This window comes from Haliotis rufescens, unplaced genomic scaffold (genome assembly GCF_023055435.1).
Source record: "Haliotis rufescens isolate VD_foot unplaced genomic scaffold, xgHalRufe1.0.p SCAF_1, whole genome shotgun sequence".
Lineage (NCBI taxonomy): Eukaryota > Metazoa > Mollusca > Gastropoda > Lepetellida > Haliotidae > Haliotis > Haliotis rufescens.
This window is the reverse complement of record NW_025963779.1, coordinates 72986517-73001920: the sequence shown is the minus strand read 5'-3', so window position 1 is coordinate 73001920 and position 15404 is coordinate 72986517. Positions and strand designations below refer to the sequence as shown.

Here is a 15404-nt window from a genome sequence, read left to right as displayed (position 1 = left end):
CATGACTGGGTTTTGTATATGAACGTCTTCACATTCACTGCATGCTGAGAAGTGTTTAACAATGTATGTTTACGAACGTTCTGGGGAAAATCAAAAACGCTCTTATAGGGTGATCTTAAACTTATGGGTAGCGACGGCAGGATAGAAGGGAAGCAACCCTGTACGATTTACGTGGGGTATACGTAACAAGAGTTATATCCCTTGTAGTGTAAACAGTGTTGCCTGATGGTATTGATTCCATAGTTACTGGACACATTATACTAACATCTAGTCTCTGAAATGAACCTATTTTACAGATTAAAAAATGTGTTAAATTGTAGTTATGAAATATGATAAAAAGGAGTCAGAGACTTTTAGAGATACTGCAATAATCTGGACTTGCAAAATTTTATAGACTTGCATGAGATCTGTAGATATATTTGTTTCAGGGTCTGTGTGAGAGACTAGTTACACATGTGAGATACATTTCACGATCAGATTGTTATTAATGGTGGGCACGAAGATACTGAGAAAGAGCTGGGGACGATAGAGAAGGGGAGATAATCAGATTAATATAGATACATCGCGAGAGAGAGAGAGAGAGAGAGAGAGAGAGAGAGAGAGAGAGAGAGAGAGAGAGAGAGAGAGAGAGAGAGAGATAGAGAGATGGAGAGGGAGAGAGAGAATATGATTGGCGATAATGTGTAGCGACTTTCAATATAAACCTATCCTTCCGAAAGTAGTTAGGAAAGGACACCTACAATCGAACCTGAAGGCGGACGGGATGCCTGTATGTCCCGTGTGGACAGTGGGATAATATTCTACTCGAAGGAAGTCAATCATACAAACATCCGATTGTTGATATGACTATAGTTAATCTGTCATGGCATGATAGATTAAATAGAGTCATATGAAAAAATCAGCTGTTGTTTTTGAGTAGTACATTAGCTAACTCAGTCATTTGTTAATTGCAGGTGTGGTATTACAAAGCAACGATGTTGACTAGATCATCAAGACACATCTTTATTTCAGACTATTTGTTGTATTTATCAAAACACAGTGACAGACATATCAGCATGCATTTAGCCTATGCATACATGTACGTAAAGTTGCTTTTAGTGACATTGTATGAAGTTGTGGACATTTGCACTGAGGTGTTTTTACGTGTATCAATAGTAGCGTGCACTAGAGTTGACATATAGCTTGGCATGGTGACTACTGTGGAACTTCCCTACCACGCACATTGCACGGCTTTGTGAGTAAACAGTCCATACTCCACTACCGCGCAGAGTAAGCAGTCCATACACCACTACCGCGCAGAGTAAGCAGTCCATACACCACTACCGCGCAGAGTAAGCAGTCCATACTTCACTACCACGCACATTGCACGGCATGGTGAGTAAGCAGTCTATACTTCACTACCGCGCAGAGTAAGCAGTCCATACTTCACTACCGCGCAGAGTAAGCAGTTCATACTTCACTACCGCGCAGAGTAACCAGTCTATACTTCACTACCACGCAAAGTAAACAGTCCATACTTCACTACCGCGCAGAGTAACCAGTCTATACTTCACTACCGCGGACATTGCACAGCGTGGTGAGTGTTGTGCAACCAGTCTATACTTTACAACCACGCACATTGCACGGAGTGGCGAGTGTTGTGCAACCAGTCCATACTCCACTACCGTGCACATCGCACGGTGTGGCGAGTGTTGTGCAACCAGTCTATACTTCACTACCGCGCACCTCGCACGGTGTGGAGTGTGTTGTGCAAGCAGTCCCTACTTCACTACCGTGCACATTGCACGGTGTGGAGAGTGTTAAGCAAACAGTCTATACTTCACTGCCGTGCACATTGCACGGTGTGGAGAGTGTTGTGCAACCAGTCTATACTTTACTACCACACGCATTACACGGTGTGAAGAGTGTTGTGCAACTAGTCCATACTTCACTACCGCGCACATTGCACGGTGTGGAGAGTGTTGTGCAACCAGTCCATACTTCACTGCCGTGCACATCGCACGGTGTGGAGAGTCTTGTGCAACAAGTCCATACTTCACTACCGCGCACATTGCACGGTGTGGCGAGTGTTGTGCAACTAGTCCATACTTCACTACTGCGCACATTGCACGGTGTGGCGAGTGTTGTGCAACCAGTCCATACTTCACTACCGTGCACATTGCACGGTGTGGAGAGCGTTGTGCAACCAGTCCATACTTTACTACCACACACATTGCATGGTGTGGTGAGTGTTGTGCAACCAGTCCATACTTTCCCAACCAACACTCTCCACGGTGTGGAGAGTGTTTTGCAACCAGTCCATACTTCACTACCGCGCACATTGCACGGAGTGGCGAGTGTTGTGCAACCAGTCCATACTTCACTACCACGCACATTGCACGGTGTGGAGAGTGTTGTGCAACCAGTCCATACTTCACTACCACGCACATTGCACGGTGTGGAGTGTGTTGTGCAAGCAGTCCATACTTCACTACCACGCACATTGCAAGGTGTTGAGAGTGTTGTGCAAGCAGTTTATACTTGACTACCACGCACATTGCACGGTGCGGCGAGTGTTGTGCAACCAGTCTATACTTCACTACCGCGCACACTGCACAGTTATGGTGAGTGGTGAGTCACTAGCCTATCCTTCATGCAAACATCGCACTGCGTTGTGAAACTAGTCTATCCTAATCACTCAGATGCACAGAGTGGTGCTCGTTGTGTACCCTGTGAATCCATCACTACCACGTATATACAATGTGCAGAGCATGTCGTGCTAATTGTCCACTTCACAATAAATATTCAGCAGAACGGGTTACACAACGCCGCTACTCCAAAAGTCGAATGCATCAGGACTGAAAATAAAAACAGTAAATATTTGGGGTGATTATTGGCGGTATTGTAACTGTAACAATATCATTGAGATTGTTAAAAGTACTATATCGATATTTCTTTCAATATTTGCAGTGATGTTGTGATTATATTCTGAGCATCTATTCTTTCCATCAGTAAGGTGTCATTGGTTCATTGTCGACTTTGTGTCAAAGGCTAACAATCTCTGACATTTTAATGACTCTCTTATCACAGGCAAACCTTCCTGTAAAGTCATAAATATACTGACTAAAGCATACCTGTGTAAATTATTAACTGAGGCTGGTGATTATATGTATGTTTTTTAAGTCCTTCAAAACTACTAGTATTTAAGATTGGTACAATCATGTCAACAAACAAAATTTTCATCGAAATATTTAAATGGACCCACAGACAATCACAATGCGACGTCAATGGCCCTTTTGAACACATTCCAACCGGTGACATTGTGTCATTCATGGTTATATAAGTGCATGCATCTCCAAACGCCGCTTTGAACGATATTCCATTTATATCACGGCGTGTCAGCTTGATGTGGAAGGAAAGCCCGAAGTGCTGTGTCCTAAAATCTGTACTGTATTTGTTCTGTTATCAACACGAACAACGACACCAACGAAAGCTATTCAGCAACAGTCTAGCAGACATGAATGAAACACTTGGAGGAATTATTTTTATAAAAATCGCAATGCATTGTGGTAGACATTCAGTATAGCAATTATCTCTAGAAAACATTTGTATAGAAAAAAATTCTTGCCGTAAATACAAACAATCTAATCGACGATATATATGTAAAGGATAGAACGTGTTTCCTTAACTTATTGTCCACTGCTGGCAAAATGCAAAATGCGGTAACATTAAAACAACGTCATTTGTCGGGATGATACCGGGGGCGGTCGAGTAGCCTAGTGGTTAAAGCCTTTCCTTGTCACGCCGAAGACCCGGGTTCGATTCCCGACATGGGTACAATGTGTGAAGCCCTTTTCTGGTGTACCCCGCCGTGATATTGCGGGAACATTGTTAAAAGCGGCGTAAAACCATACTCACTCACTCCCTGAATTATACCACCTTTCCAGACCATTTCTTGATAACGAGCATGCTTGAGAAGACAAATTGTACCTTGATTTCTTTTGCTTTTTCGCTTTTTTCTCTGCTTTCTTTCTTGCCTTTTCCTCAGCTTTGTCCTTCGCCTTTTCCTTTGCTTCTGGTGATCTGCAATACAGTATAGCACAGATCTGTGAGAAGGTGAACACGGTGAATTGTTTAGCATTGGTCTGAACTGGGGAATGGAGTTGACATATATGTATCTGTATTGGTTTTAAGTATTGGACGACCATTACTCAGTCTGATTTAGCATATTTCCAACTCCTCCCCAAACTACTTACGTCTTGTTCTTGCAATATTTACTCAAGCAGTAAGCGAGTCCTGCCAGTAAACCAATAGCACCAAGGCCTCCGAATATAAGAGCCATTACATTTGCTGTATCGCAGAAGAAACCATCACACGTTCCTGAAACAGTCCATGGTGTTACAATGTTAACACGTACTTTGTTCAATGTCAAATATACACATTGAGAACATTTAGGTGATCTAACGTGATGCAATTTGTTTTGAAGAGTTGCCTCCCTTATGCGTGCCAGGATTCGCTGATCATGGTAGAAATGATAAATCTGCTTTGGTTGTGATCCAATACCATCACTGCGGTTGACACCAGGAATGGGCTTCCCACATTATACCCAGTTGGGGAATTTAACCAGGTTCTTTGGCTTGACTAGCGAAAGCTTTGAAACCCTACCATCCCTACTACTTCAAGAATGCACATTCATTTTACAATGTTTCATTGATGACGCCAACAGAAAAGCCTGTCATGCAATTTCCAATATCACCCGTTGTCGTGATTGAAGGTCAAGGTCACAATAACGTTAACCGTTTGTCCAGAAGATGGAAGGACAACGACATGGTGTTGGTGATTAAAAGGTATAACCCTTGAAGTGTTGGGGGAAAGACTATTACGAAATTAGCACTGCATCTGATATCGGGAATTATAACTGATACATATGAGTACCTAGGTTTACGTCAACAAGTGGTGAAGTAGTAGTTGTAGTTGATGTCGACGTTGCCGCATTCCCTGTGCCGGCGTTGTTGGTGTTTGTCCCAGTCCCAGTCCCAGTCCCAGTCCCAGTCCCAGTCCCGCCTCCTGCGTTGACAATAACAGTGTTGACGGTTGTGACGACGCATGCTGTAGACCTCACCGTCACAGTCGCAGGGATAACACTCGTCTGTTGTTTGGGGTATGTCCCTCGGTCCTTAGCATTCACGGTCAGTATGCTCGTCTGTCCAGCTGCTATGGCGCCTTCAGAGAAAAACGTAAATAAAGGTACCTAGTATTGGAGTTTGTGAGTGAGGGAGAGGGAGAGACGGAGAGAGACACACAGATAGAGAGACAGAGAGAGAGAGGACACAGTGAGGGAAAAGAGAGAGAGGAGAGAGAGAGGGAGAGAGAGAGTGAAAGACAGCGAAACAGAGATAGAGAGAGGGGTCACAGAGAGAGAGAGCGAGACAGAAATTGAGGGAGAGGGAGACGGAGAGGGAGAGGGGGGAGGTATATCTGCAACCACTCACTCTACAGCGCACAGGAAATCTCTCCACAGCTGGGCAGTCGGGTAGCCTAGTGTTTAAAGCGCTCGCTTGTCGCGCCGAAAACCCGTTTTCGATTCCCCACAGGGGTACAATGTGTGAAACCTATTTCTGGTGCCCCCCCACCGTGATATTGCTGGAATATTGCTAAAAGCGGCGTAAAACCATACTCACTCACTCTCCAAAACCACTCAGAAATCAACCAATCACCCTGTCTCTCAATCACACCTGTGAGAACAGACACACTGACATATCAACTGTAACCATTAATTTACTGAACATTTCAACAACACAATACGCAATCGGGATGGAGATTGGCTGATAACCTTATTATTCCCGAATAACATAACTGGCATACTTTTAACCCATCTTTACACACTCATAATCACTCACTTTTCAGGTAAACACTCCCGTCCTCTGTGGCAGCCACGTTGCCGTTGGAGGTAGCTTCTATGTACACAACATTGTTGTTGTTGTAGTCGGAGTCAAACGTATCCTCAGCCACTAGAGTCGCCAGCAGCGTCCCGATCCGGTCACACTCCGTCACGTCCACCGTCAGCGATGTCTCTGTGAAGACAGGGGCATTGTCGTTGGTGTCCTTGATAGTGATGTACAAGTCAGCGGTGTCCACAGCATGACCCTTGGTGTCATTGACCTGGATGGTCAGGTTAACGGTGTCCTTCATACTCCTAGGTGCTCCTGTGTCGATGTCGTACTCGATGGTGGAGCTGATGACGCCTGTGGACTGATCTATGGTGAAGTAGTTCCTATTGTTGCCACCAATGATGCTGTAATAGTGGGTGTCGACAGCATCTTCATCTACTACTGTGAACCCCGGAGAGAACGTTATCTGCATCACAGGATAAGTGCAAATAATGTACAATCATGCAAACACAGCACGAGGGATAGGCCCAGGTTAGTGTGTTAAGTTCATTAGAATGTCAAATGTATAATGCGATATCAAAAGTGATCTATGTCCCAGAAGGTGTTTGGGGGCACGGGTGGCCCAGTCGTCTAAGGCGCCGCGATTCGCTGTGCAGAGTTGCGTCCCTTGGGCACGCCAGGAACCTATGATTGTGGGTTCGAATCCCGGTTCGCCCCGATTATGTTTCTAGGTTTGTCAGCACCATACCCGTACTCGTGGGTTTCACCGAAGTGGTAAACGTCTGAGACCTGCATCGCGTCGGCTTTCCTCACACATTAAGCTGACACGCCGTGATATAACTGGAATACTGTTAAAAGCGGCTTTAAACCAATCTCACTCACTCACTCACTCAGAAGGTGTTTATTTCAAAGTAGTGAGTGAGCGAGTTGGGTTTAACGCCGCTTTGAACAGTTTTTCAGTTATATCACGGCGTTTCAGCTTAATGTGGGGAAAGCCCGAAGTGGTGCAGGTCTCAGACGTTTACCACTTTGGTGAGGCCCACGAGTACGGCGTGGCGCCGACAAAACTAGAATCATACTCGAAGCGAACAAGGATTCGATGCCGCGATCAATAGGTTTCTGGCGTGTCCATGGAAAGCAAATCTGCACAGCGAATGGCGGCGCTTTAGACCACTGTGCCACCCGTTCCCCCTATTTGAAAGAAAAGATATCATATGCGTTCTGTATCTACACGTACAGCGGGACGTGTGTGGCAAGCTGTAGATATCTATCTGGGAGTTTTGTATGTTTGTGTACTGTACTGCGTTGTTCTGTTATCAACGGGACCAACGAAGCCAGTAAACGCTCCTAATATAGCATGCTTGTGAGAAACGCTTGCAGGAATTATTTGGGAACGCGCAATGCTTTGTGGTAGACTGTCAGTATATCAAGTATCACTAGAAAACATTTATATCGAAAACAATTCAAGGTGTGTCCTGTTCTTTTGTAGCTATATGTAGGTGTTTAGAATCAAAGCGTTTGGAACTTGCGGATTATAATATTACTAATAAAGCTTTCGTAATAAGGAACATCTTACAAATCCCTCGTACAGCTCCTTGGACAGCTGTTTCGGGGTGAGACTGGGGCCGTCGTTGTCGTCGGTCACCACCACGTGGATGTAGTGCGGTATGGGGTTGCAGTAGCCGTTCTCTGGCAGCACCGTTATATTGATCGATTTGAGATTCACATTTTCATAATCAAGTGGGTACGCCACCTTTATAGTACCTGGAACAATCCCATGTTAATGATGATGACGATGCTACAGCATGTATTGTTACTGAATACACAGGGTTGCATCTAGGCACATGTCCAGGGAAAACTATACAATCAGTGATGCTGGGACTTGTACAATGGTTTACTACACGGGGAGTGTATACAGGGCACATCGAAAACCAATTTTAGAAGAAAACACTTGTGACAAATGGTCTTCTCTAGAAAACACTTGCCCAGGCACCTCGGCGTCAAGAGATATTAAAACTACACTGAATATTATTACTTCAACTGGCTTATATATCTGGTATAAAATCATTTACTGGACACAGAACATGGAAACATAATGAATTCGATACCTTCAGCAACCTTCAATTGTCGTGGTAGTTTTGAGATATGTTTTATGTTTCACACTTAATTGAACAAAATGCATCTCCAAAGTTTTGACAAGTTGGGAGGGGGTAGATTTTTTGCCGAGAACATTCTGGATTCAAAGTAGGAAACTTCCCGGAAACCTTACTTTTCACACCGTTTACTGCAACTATGGATCATTGATACAATCAAATGTGATCCTGTAGTGTGAGGATCTTTTACATGTTTACCATCAGTAAAGCTAAACATTGACAAGGCTTCCTCTGGGTTTGTGGAATAGTCGAACGTGACAGCCGGTGTTGTTGGCGACGCCGTCAGCGTGATGACATCGCCCGTGGTATTCTCCACCACCTCTATGTCCTTGTTGGCGTTGGAAATAGTCGGCGCTACGGACGCTGAAACCACATGTTACGTACAAAGTATCTCACGGGCAATGTATTAATGTACCTCACACAAAAGGAAACAAGTTCAGAACAGTGTACTTATAACATTACTGGATATATAAAAAGAAATTCTACCCAGCTACGAAAACATTTCAGAAAGACAACATCCTTTTTGTCAATGTCTTTTAACGATAACTGAAAATAGACCCCAGTCATCAAATCCCTTTTACCAATATTTTCCAATAAATATACTGCACATTATAGTATGAAGAGTATACTGTCACTTCCCATGAAAAGATTGATATATCAGAAGGACACCATGCGTTATATTTCTATGGCCTTCATGCCGGTTTCGAACCAGAGAAATGCCCATGTTACGCATCATAAGAACGTGTACATAGCTAACATTGAACCACAGCCCTGGTCTCGAACTACGTACCGGTGAAGGCACACGTAACAGTCAGCGGCCCTACAGCCGGATTCTTCTCATCTTGCACTTTGATGCTGAAGGTCACAGACGGGTTACACTCAAACACCAGCGGGTTCTTAGCCCTGATGATTCCATCACCTGAAATGACAGCCGCCTACGGTAAGATCGTTAAACCAATATGCTTTAATAAATTATACCTGTGTATGTGAGGGGCGGTGGGGTAGCCCAGTGGTCAAAGCGTCAGTTCGACGCACCGAAAACCCGGGTTCGATTCCCTACATGGGTACAATGTGTGAAGTCCATTCCTGGTGTCCCTTGCCGTGACATTGATGAAATATTGCCAAAAGCGGCGTGAAATAATACTCTCACCTGTCCATGAATTATTTAGAATTATTACTTGTTAGGATATAAGATCGATTGTAATTATAGCTGCCCTATATTTACTGATTGGTTATTTGGGTGATATGACGTCACATTTCAATAACGATACGTTAATGATGTCAACATGTACCAACATTACATCTGAACAATAGGCAGACAACCACAGGGAGCAAGGCCCAATCTAACAAGCTTCTATTTTTCAGACCAACGTAACACATTATATCAGTGCTTTTCATACTTAGAGTACATTTTAAAAACAATTCTCAGAAAATGGATGTCCATACGCTATAGCACATGCCGCTGAATGCTCAATGTTAGATGGACGTTGATTACTCGTGATAACTTTGGTTCGGAATGCGTGTACTCAGCGTACCATCTATGATGTAAAGCAATGCTTGATGGACGCCACATCCTGTGTACTCACTGATTCCTATTTCAAAGTTGTCTGTAACGGGAGTTGTGGACATGCTGTAGTAGAGAGTGTCGTTGTTGGGGTCGACGGCGGACCCGCCATCGAAAATCACCTCGCCCGTCACCGTGTTTGTTGGGAACGGGTTCTGTTTGCACTGGTCTAGATAGAACAGTTTCATGATACATAATGAAAGAGCAACAAAAACATTGCCATAATAATAAAACATCTCTACAAAAAGCAGATTCAATTGTACGTTTCCGACCTTTATCAAGTAGACATGAATCACCCTCGAACATACGTATAAGTCACTCGGAGACACTCGGCATATTCCGGTACCAGAGCAGCACAACTTCGCATAACATAAAGGCCAATTTCGAAAACAGCTCATTGCGTGCTTAACAGAACTTAGATGATTGTGTATTCACTGGTAAATAGAAACACCATAGGGATAGCAGTTCCATTCAAATTGAACCGTCCGTACCGTCCAGCAGTGCAGAACCATCAACAAAATCAACATTGACATTGAGATTATGTCCCAAGTCCTTGGCTGGTTTTAGAAAACTGTGCAATGCCTTGACAAGAGGATCATCAAACAAATCAATGTGTGCAAAAGTGCACAATACAATTCTCATGAAGAGCCGCCATGTTAATCAAACCACGCCCTCCCATTATGATTGGTAGACATAAGCGATTAAGGGAAGAGCGAGGATGGTGGAATATATTGTTTGGCATAATTCTTCGTGTGTGGGTGTCAATATCCTGAATTTCTTATTTCGTCCAATAAATATCACCAACAGAATACGAAAGGACGGATGCAGCGTAAGTATTTGTGGCTTTTACTTTATTACATCATATATTAGTATTGTTATTAGTAATAGTATTATTAGTATTATCAATAGTGTTATATTCATGCTACCTGTGGTGAGAGTGAAGGTGGGTGCCTCGTTGGTTCTGACCCTGATCTCCACCACAGCAGAGGAGGACTCTCCAGCTCCGTCTTTACACTCCACCTCCATGTTGTAGGCCGGAGTCCTGCGGTAAGACAGCGTCCCCTGACTCGCCAGGTAGTACACGCAGTATCCTGAAACATGCAGGCAGTTCACCCTCGGTAATCCGGATTAACTGTCCTGAATAACTCGGCGTTTTGATCGACATATTATTGGCATCGACTATATTAAATATGTATTCATCCGAAAGGTGATGTTTCGGGAGTAACACGGTTTGAACGAACGGGTTGTTACTGTGCACACTGAATTGAGACGTTGACATTCTATATGACATTACAGCGCCATACTGGTGGTGAACAATAATAGGCAGAGTTGTCATCAAAAAGAACGCGTAAGCTTAGTTGATGAAGGCAAATCCTCAATTTCACTTGATAAAAAGTAGTAGATGTTATATTGGTATCTTTATCATGATAACCGGAAGTAGGTCATTTACAAAGTAGATGAAATCTCGCAAAGGTCTTCCAAACAAACCCTTCTTCATCATGGCCTCAATCGCCAATTTGCCAAGTAACCCTTTCGGTTCCACAGTATGAACCACAAGCGTGTAAGAAAAGCGTCAGATTCAGACCTTGGCCATTCACCAGGTGAATCTGATAGCCATTCTAGCTCTAGTTCCGATTTTGACTCTCATATTAATTCGATTATCGAAACGTCTTGAAATATAATAGTTCATATAATAAAACTTCAAAGTCTGATAATGCAGTTATTGCAGATGAATATGTTCCCTTATCGATCAATGCAATCTTCAATTTTGACCAAGTTATCGCAACACAACGTTGAATGTGTTCCTTTTCTCACAAAGTGGCTTCAGTCGCTTTGTCACTTTACAAGGCAAATACAAAATGCTAAAAAAGGTCAGGATAGGATACCTTCATCTGGATTTACTTGGTAGACGTTGAAGCATGTTCCACATGGCGAGGATGGGGAGATGCTGATGCCACTGACCGCGACGTTCAGGTCGCTGGTACAGTTGATGCACACGAGTTTGGTTTCAACCTGGGTGCCTTCATCGATGTTGCAGACAATTGGGGTGCCGCCTATCACGGGAGCAGCCTGTATAACGGCAATACATTCAGAGTGAGTGAATTAGATTTCAATTGTACAACCATGTTTTCACCCAGGCGACGCAGGTGGCAGCTGAAACCTACAAGCACGGGAATGGTGCAGATAAACCAGGGATCGTAAGTATCTGGGATTCGAATTTAGGAATACAACTGATAAATATCTATTGTTTAGGATATGTGTCATTCCGTTGCATAAATACGTTCTGTGGCATCATTAGCGGTACCAGCCGTGGTGAGGTGAGGTGAGGTGAAATTGGGTTTAACATCGCGTCCAAGATTATTGCACTTATATAGCGACGTGCATGCACGTGTGTGTGTGTGTGTGTGTGTGTGTGTGTGTGTGTGTGGCTGCTTGTACTAGTCCGGACTGATGCCGATTTATAGTGCTAGCTCACTGAGATACCATGCCGCAGTTTAACATGAATACCCCGAGCCGACCTGTCTTTGTTTTAGCTCCTTAATGCCGAGCGCCAGACAGGGTAACAGCAAGTACCTTCTTTTAACGTCTTTTGGTATGACGCGGCCGGGGATCGAACCCCGGACCTTCCGCTCTCCGGGCGGACGCTCTACCACAAGACCACGGAGGCGGCCTGTACCAGCCGTGAATTGGTCACAAGTAACATAACAATTAATCGAAGCATCACTACATGAATTGTTTGATCAAGGAACCTGGTATAACTGACATATTAAATAATGCTACATATAAAGTCAGTATGTTAACTGAGGAAGAAATCTGCCAAAACTATGCATCGGTACTGTCAACGTTTGATTGACTCTAAAACCTGAAGACATGTCCATTCCTCTTTTGTCATGGATTCGAAAGCACCATAAAAATCTCTTCGAAGAGAGATATAGTGCTGGGTTCAACAAGTTTACCATCAAACTCCTGTAACCATAATCCTTAATACCATCAAGGAAGGACTTTCTTTCTATCATCCAAAACTGGCTCCCACAGGAGATATCTCGTGGATGAGATCAAGCGATATCTACACTGGTAATCAAAATGTAGAAAACTGAAGATATCGCTGCAATGAAATTACATCACGATGATTTGTAGACCAATGTGACGTCACTGGTTACCATGACGTCACAAATGACATCACTAATGGCTCTGCTACTGAAGCTGTTAGCAGTACCCTTTACACTGAAGACACTGCTAATTACTGTCTACAAATTGAAAAAGTTGTTACAATGATGTTGGATGATAAATAAAATATCACCCTCGTGTCTTTTGATATCAAATATATCAACACTCGTTGATAACAGTGGCAAAAATCCTCGGCAAGCCTCGGAAGTTTCCCCCTTTTACCGTGTGGTATATACTCGTGTTGATATATTTGATATCAAAAGACACGAGGTCGAGATTCTCTACAAAAGTAGAATTAATTCCATGTGGGTTCTCCAAAGGTCAAAGGATTTGCTTGACTTTTTGCAATCCAAGCGAACCAAGCGTCATACATCTCTTGCTCAGAAGTTGTTTAATGAAGTTAATAACATTCAAGGGCCCAGTAAAGCTTTAAAAAAGTTTTATGGTAGACATGGTGAGGACATTTCTAAATTTGACGCATCAGTGACAAAAATGATGTCCGATGCAATTTCCTATTTTGACTTGTACCATATATGTTGACGATATGTTGAACAATTGACTTGCCTTTGCATGTTTTTGTGACGAGTGCCACCGGTAGGGCTGGATACTCTCACGATTTCGCGAAAACCTGGTTCAACCACTAGTTGACAGTGACACATTAACACTTGTTCATGTCATATGGTCCGAATCGAAAAATTAAATCTGTTTTGGGAAGAGATGTCTTATGATTATGGAAAGGGTTTTGTCGCTTTTATATACATAGAAACGTGGTTCAGGTCACTAGCTCAAAGATTACAGGATTCAATAATTAATATTATTGTACAAAATGATTATCAACCAATCATGGTTTTTTTCGGATCTCATTCCAAAAGGATAATAATTATCTACTCTGAGTACTTACAGTAGCAATATTCAGACAATAAGTCATGCAAAACCATTTGCCGGATATCATCAAACAATGGAACGACCTGCCATACTATATAACAAATGCTAAAACTACTGTGATTTTAAGAGATTATTACAGAGAAATGTCAAAGTACATTCACGATTATGTCATGTAACAAACTCGCGCCTTCTCTTATGATCTAGTGATCTGAATATCCATAAATTATAACGACACATTTCAGATAACGCCTCTTGTTCCCATGCGTATCATTACACATGCCATCTCCACTGCGCCTAGCTATGTCTTAAATATACTGCTTTAAGGAGGGAAGTGTTCTTAAATGCCAAAGGGAACGAACTGGATACAGTATTAAGAAGAAAATGCAAACGAAACTCGCATAAAACAATCAATCTTCACATTTTGAAATCGAAATACTTAGTTGCACAATGATGTATTTAGTATAATGTATCTATTATGTGCAGAGAGAAGGGGTTGGAAATGAATGAGTGAGACAATTCAAACCCTGGACCGCCGATGGCTCACACCCCCAGGAAAACCCGAGAAAAACAGATTATTTGTTAAAATAAATTGAGAAGATATGTCAAATATAAAGCAAATACAAATATTGGCGTGTTTTCTCCTTCTGTACCGATGTGGACTCGACTAGCGCCTCGTCAATTTCGCTTGTTTCTCATGACAACAGTGAACACGCTCACTATGAAAAACAATGGTATTTCTATAAAATCATTCAGATGCAAGTGCAGTATTCAGTTTATGATCAATATACAAGCTCAAAAACAAATATACTTAATCACATATTACAAATAATTTGTACTATTTTGAAGTATAACTTTAAAAAAATACCATTTCTTTGTGTAAGGCCTCCTTCGACGAACTGGTAGCGAGTTTCGAATAAATAACGACGTGTCTTTAAGTATTTTTTCTTTAGGAAATGTGATTCAGGTATGACTTATTAGATCAGGCTACTTTATTGGAAGTAGATTTTTTAAATTAAAGAACAAACATGTTATTACATTGTTTTTACAGACCAATTTCTGCAGAGTGAGTAAATGGTATGAATGTACCTCCCGCCAATCAGCATACTGACCCTTTGTGATCGATACACACAGGACACACGACGGAAGGTAATTTCAGGTTAGCAATGTACAGACAAACAAAACAATAGGATGCCACCCTATATTTTGGCAGGTAATGAAGTGCAAACTCAAGTGTGCATGCCAGTAAAAACCAGAAGTCTTTATTGTCTAGAATTTCGTATGGACGCTTTTAGCATCTCATGCTGGTTACATATAAAATTTGAAAATTTTGCTTTTACGTACGTGGTATTCAAAATACAGAATTTTAACGTCACATCATTAAAGTACTTTTAACACTGTCAGACTTTCAGGGTAGCCTAGTAGTCCAAGCGTTCGTTTGTAAAATGTATTTAACCAGTGCTCTGTTTTTTCCCCAACGTGATATGGCTGGTATATAGAGGTAAATTGCGTTAAACAAAACTCACTCACTCATTCCATAAATGTTAAGTGGATAGAAAACAATCATCAGTACGTACATATGTAAGCTACTTACCCCAAGTGTTTTACTGACAAAGAAGACGAACAGTAACAGGACTGACCAAAGAAGTGTCATGATTTGATCCCTTGTGTCACATGTAACAGTCTTCAAATTTTACATGGTGTATATCGGTGTACGAAGGTACCATGGGGATTGCACAGAGGAATGGTGACAGGCCTTAGGAGAGC

General features: G+C 42.4%; 1 protein-coding gene across 1 annotated transcript; it reads right to left on the bottom strand.

Moving 5' to 3' along the window:
* Positions 1–982: 982 nt before the first annotated feature.
* Positions 983–15404, bottom strand: LOC124139801 (protocadherin Fat 3-like). The gene is made up of 12 exons (XM_046507130.2): positions 15232–15404; positions 11474–11657; positions 10514–10678; positions 9610–9756; positions 8814–8942; positions 8222–8386; positions 7447–7634; positions 5880–6336; positions 4915–5202; positions 4236–4359; positions 3970–4062; positions 983–2837 (listed from the first exon to the last, which is right to left on the bottom strand). Exons 1-12 carry the CDS (start codon positions 15289–15291, stop codon positions 2798–2800), a joined length of 2040 nt encoding a protein of 679 aa, XP_046363086.2. The 5' UTR covers positions 15292–15404; the 3' UTR covers positions 983–2797.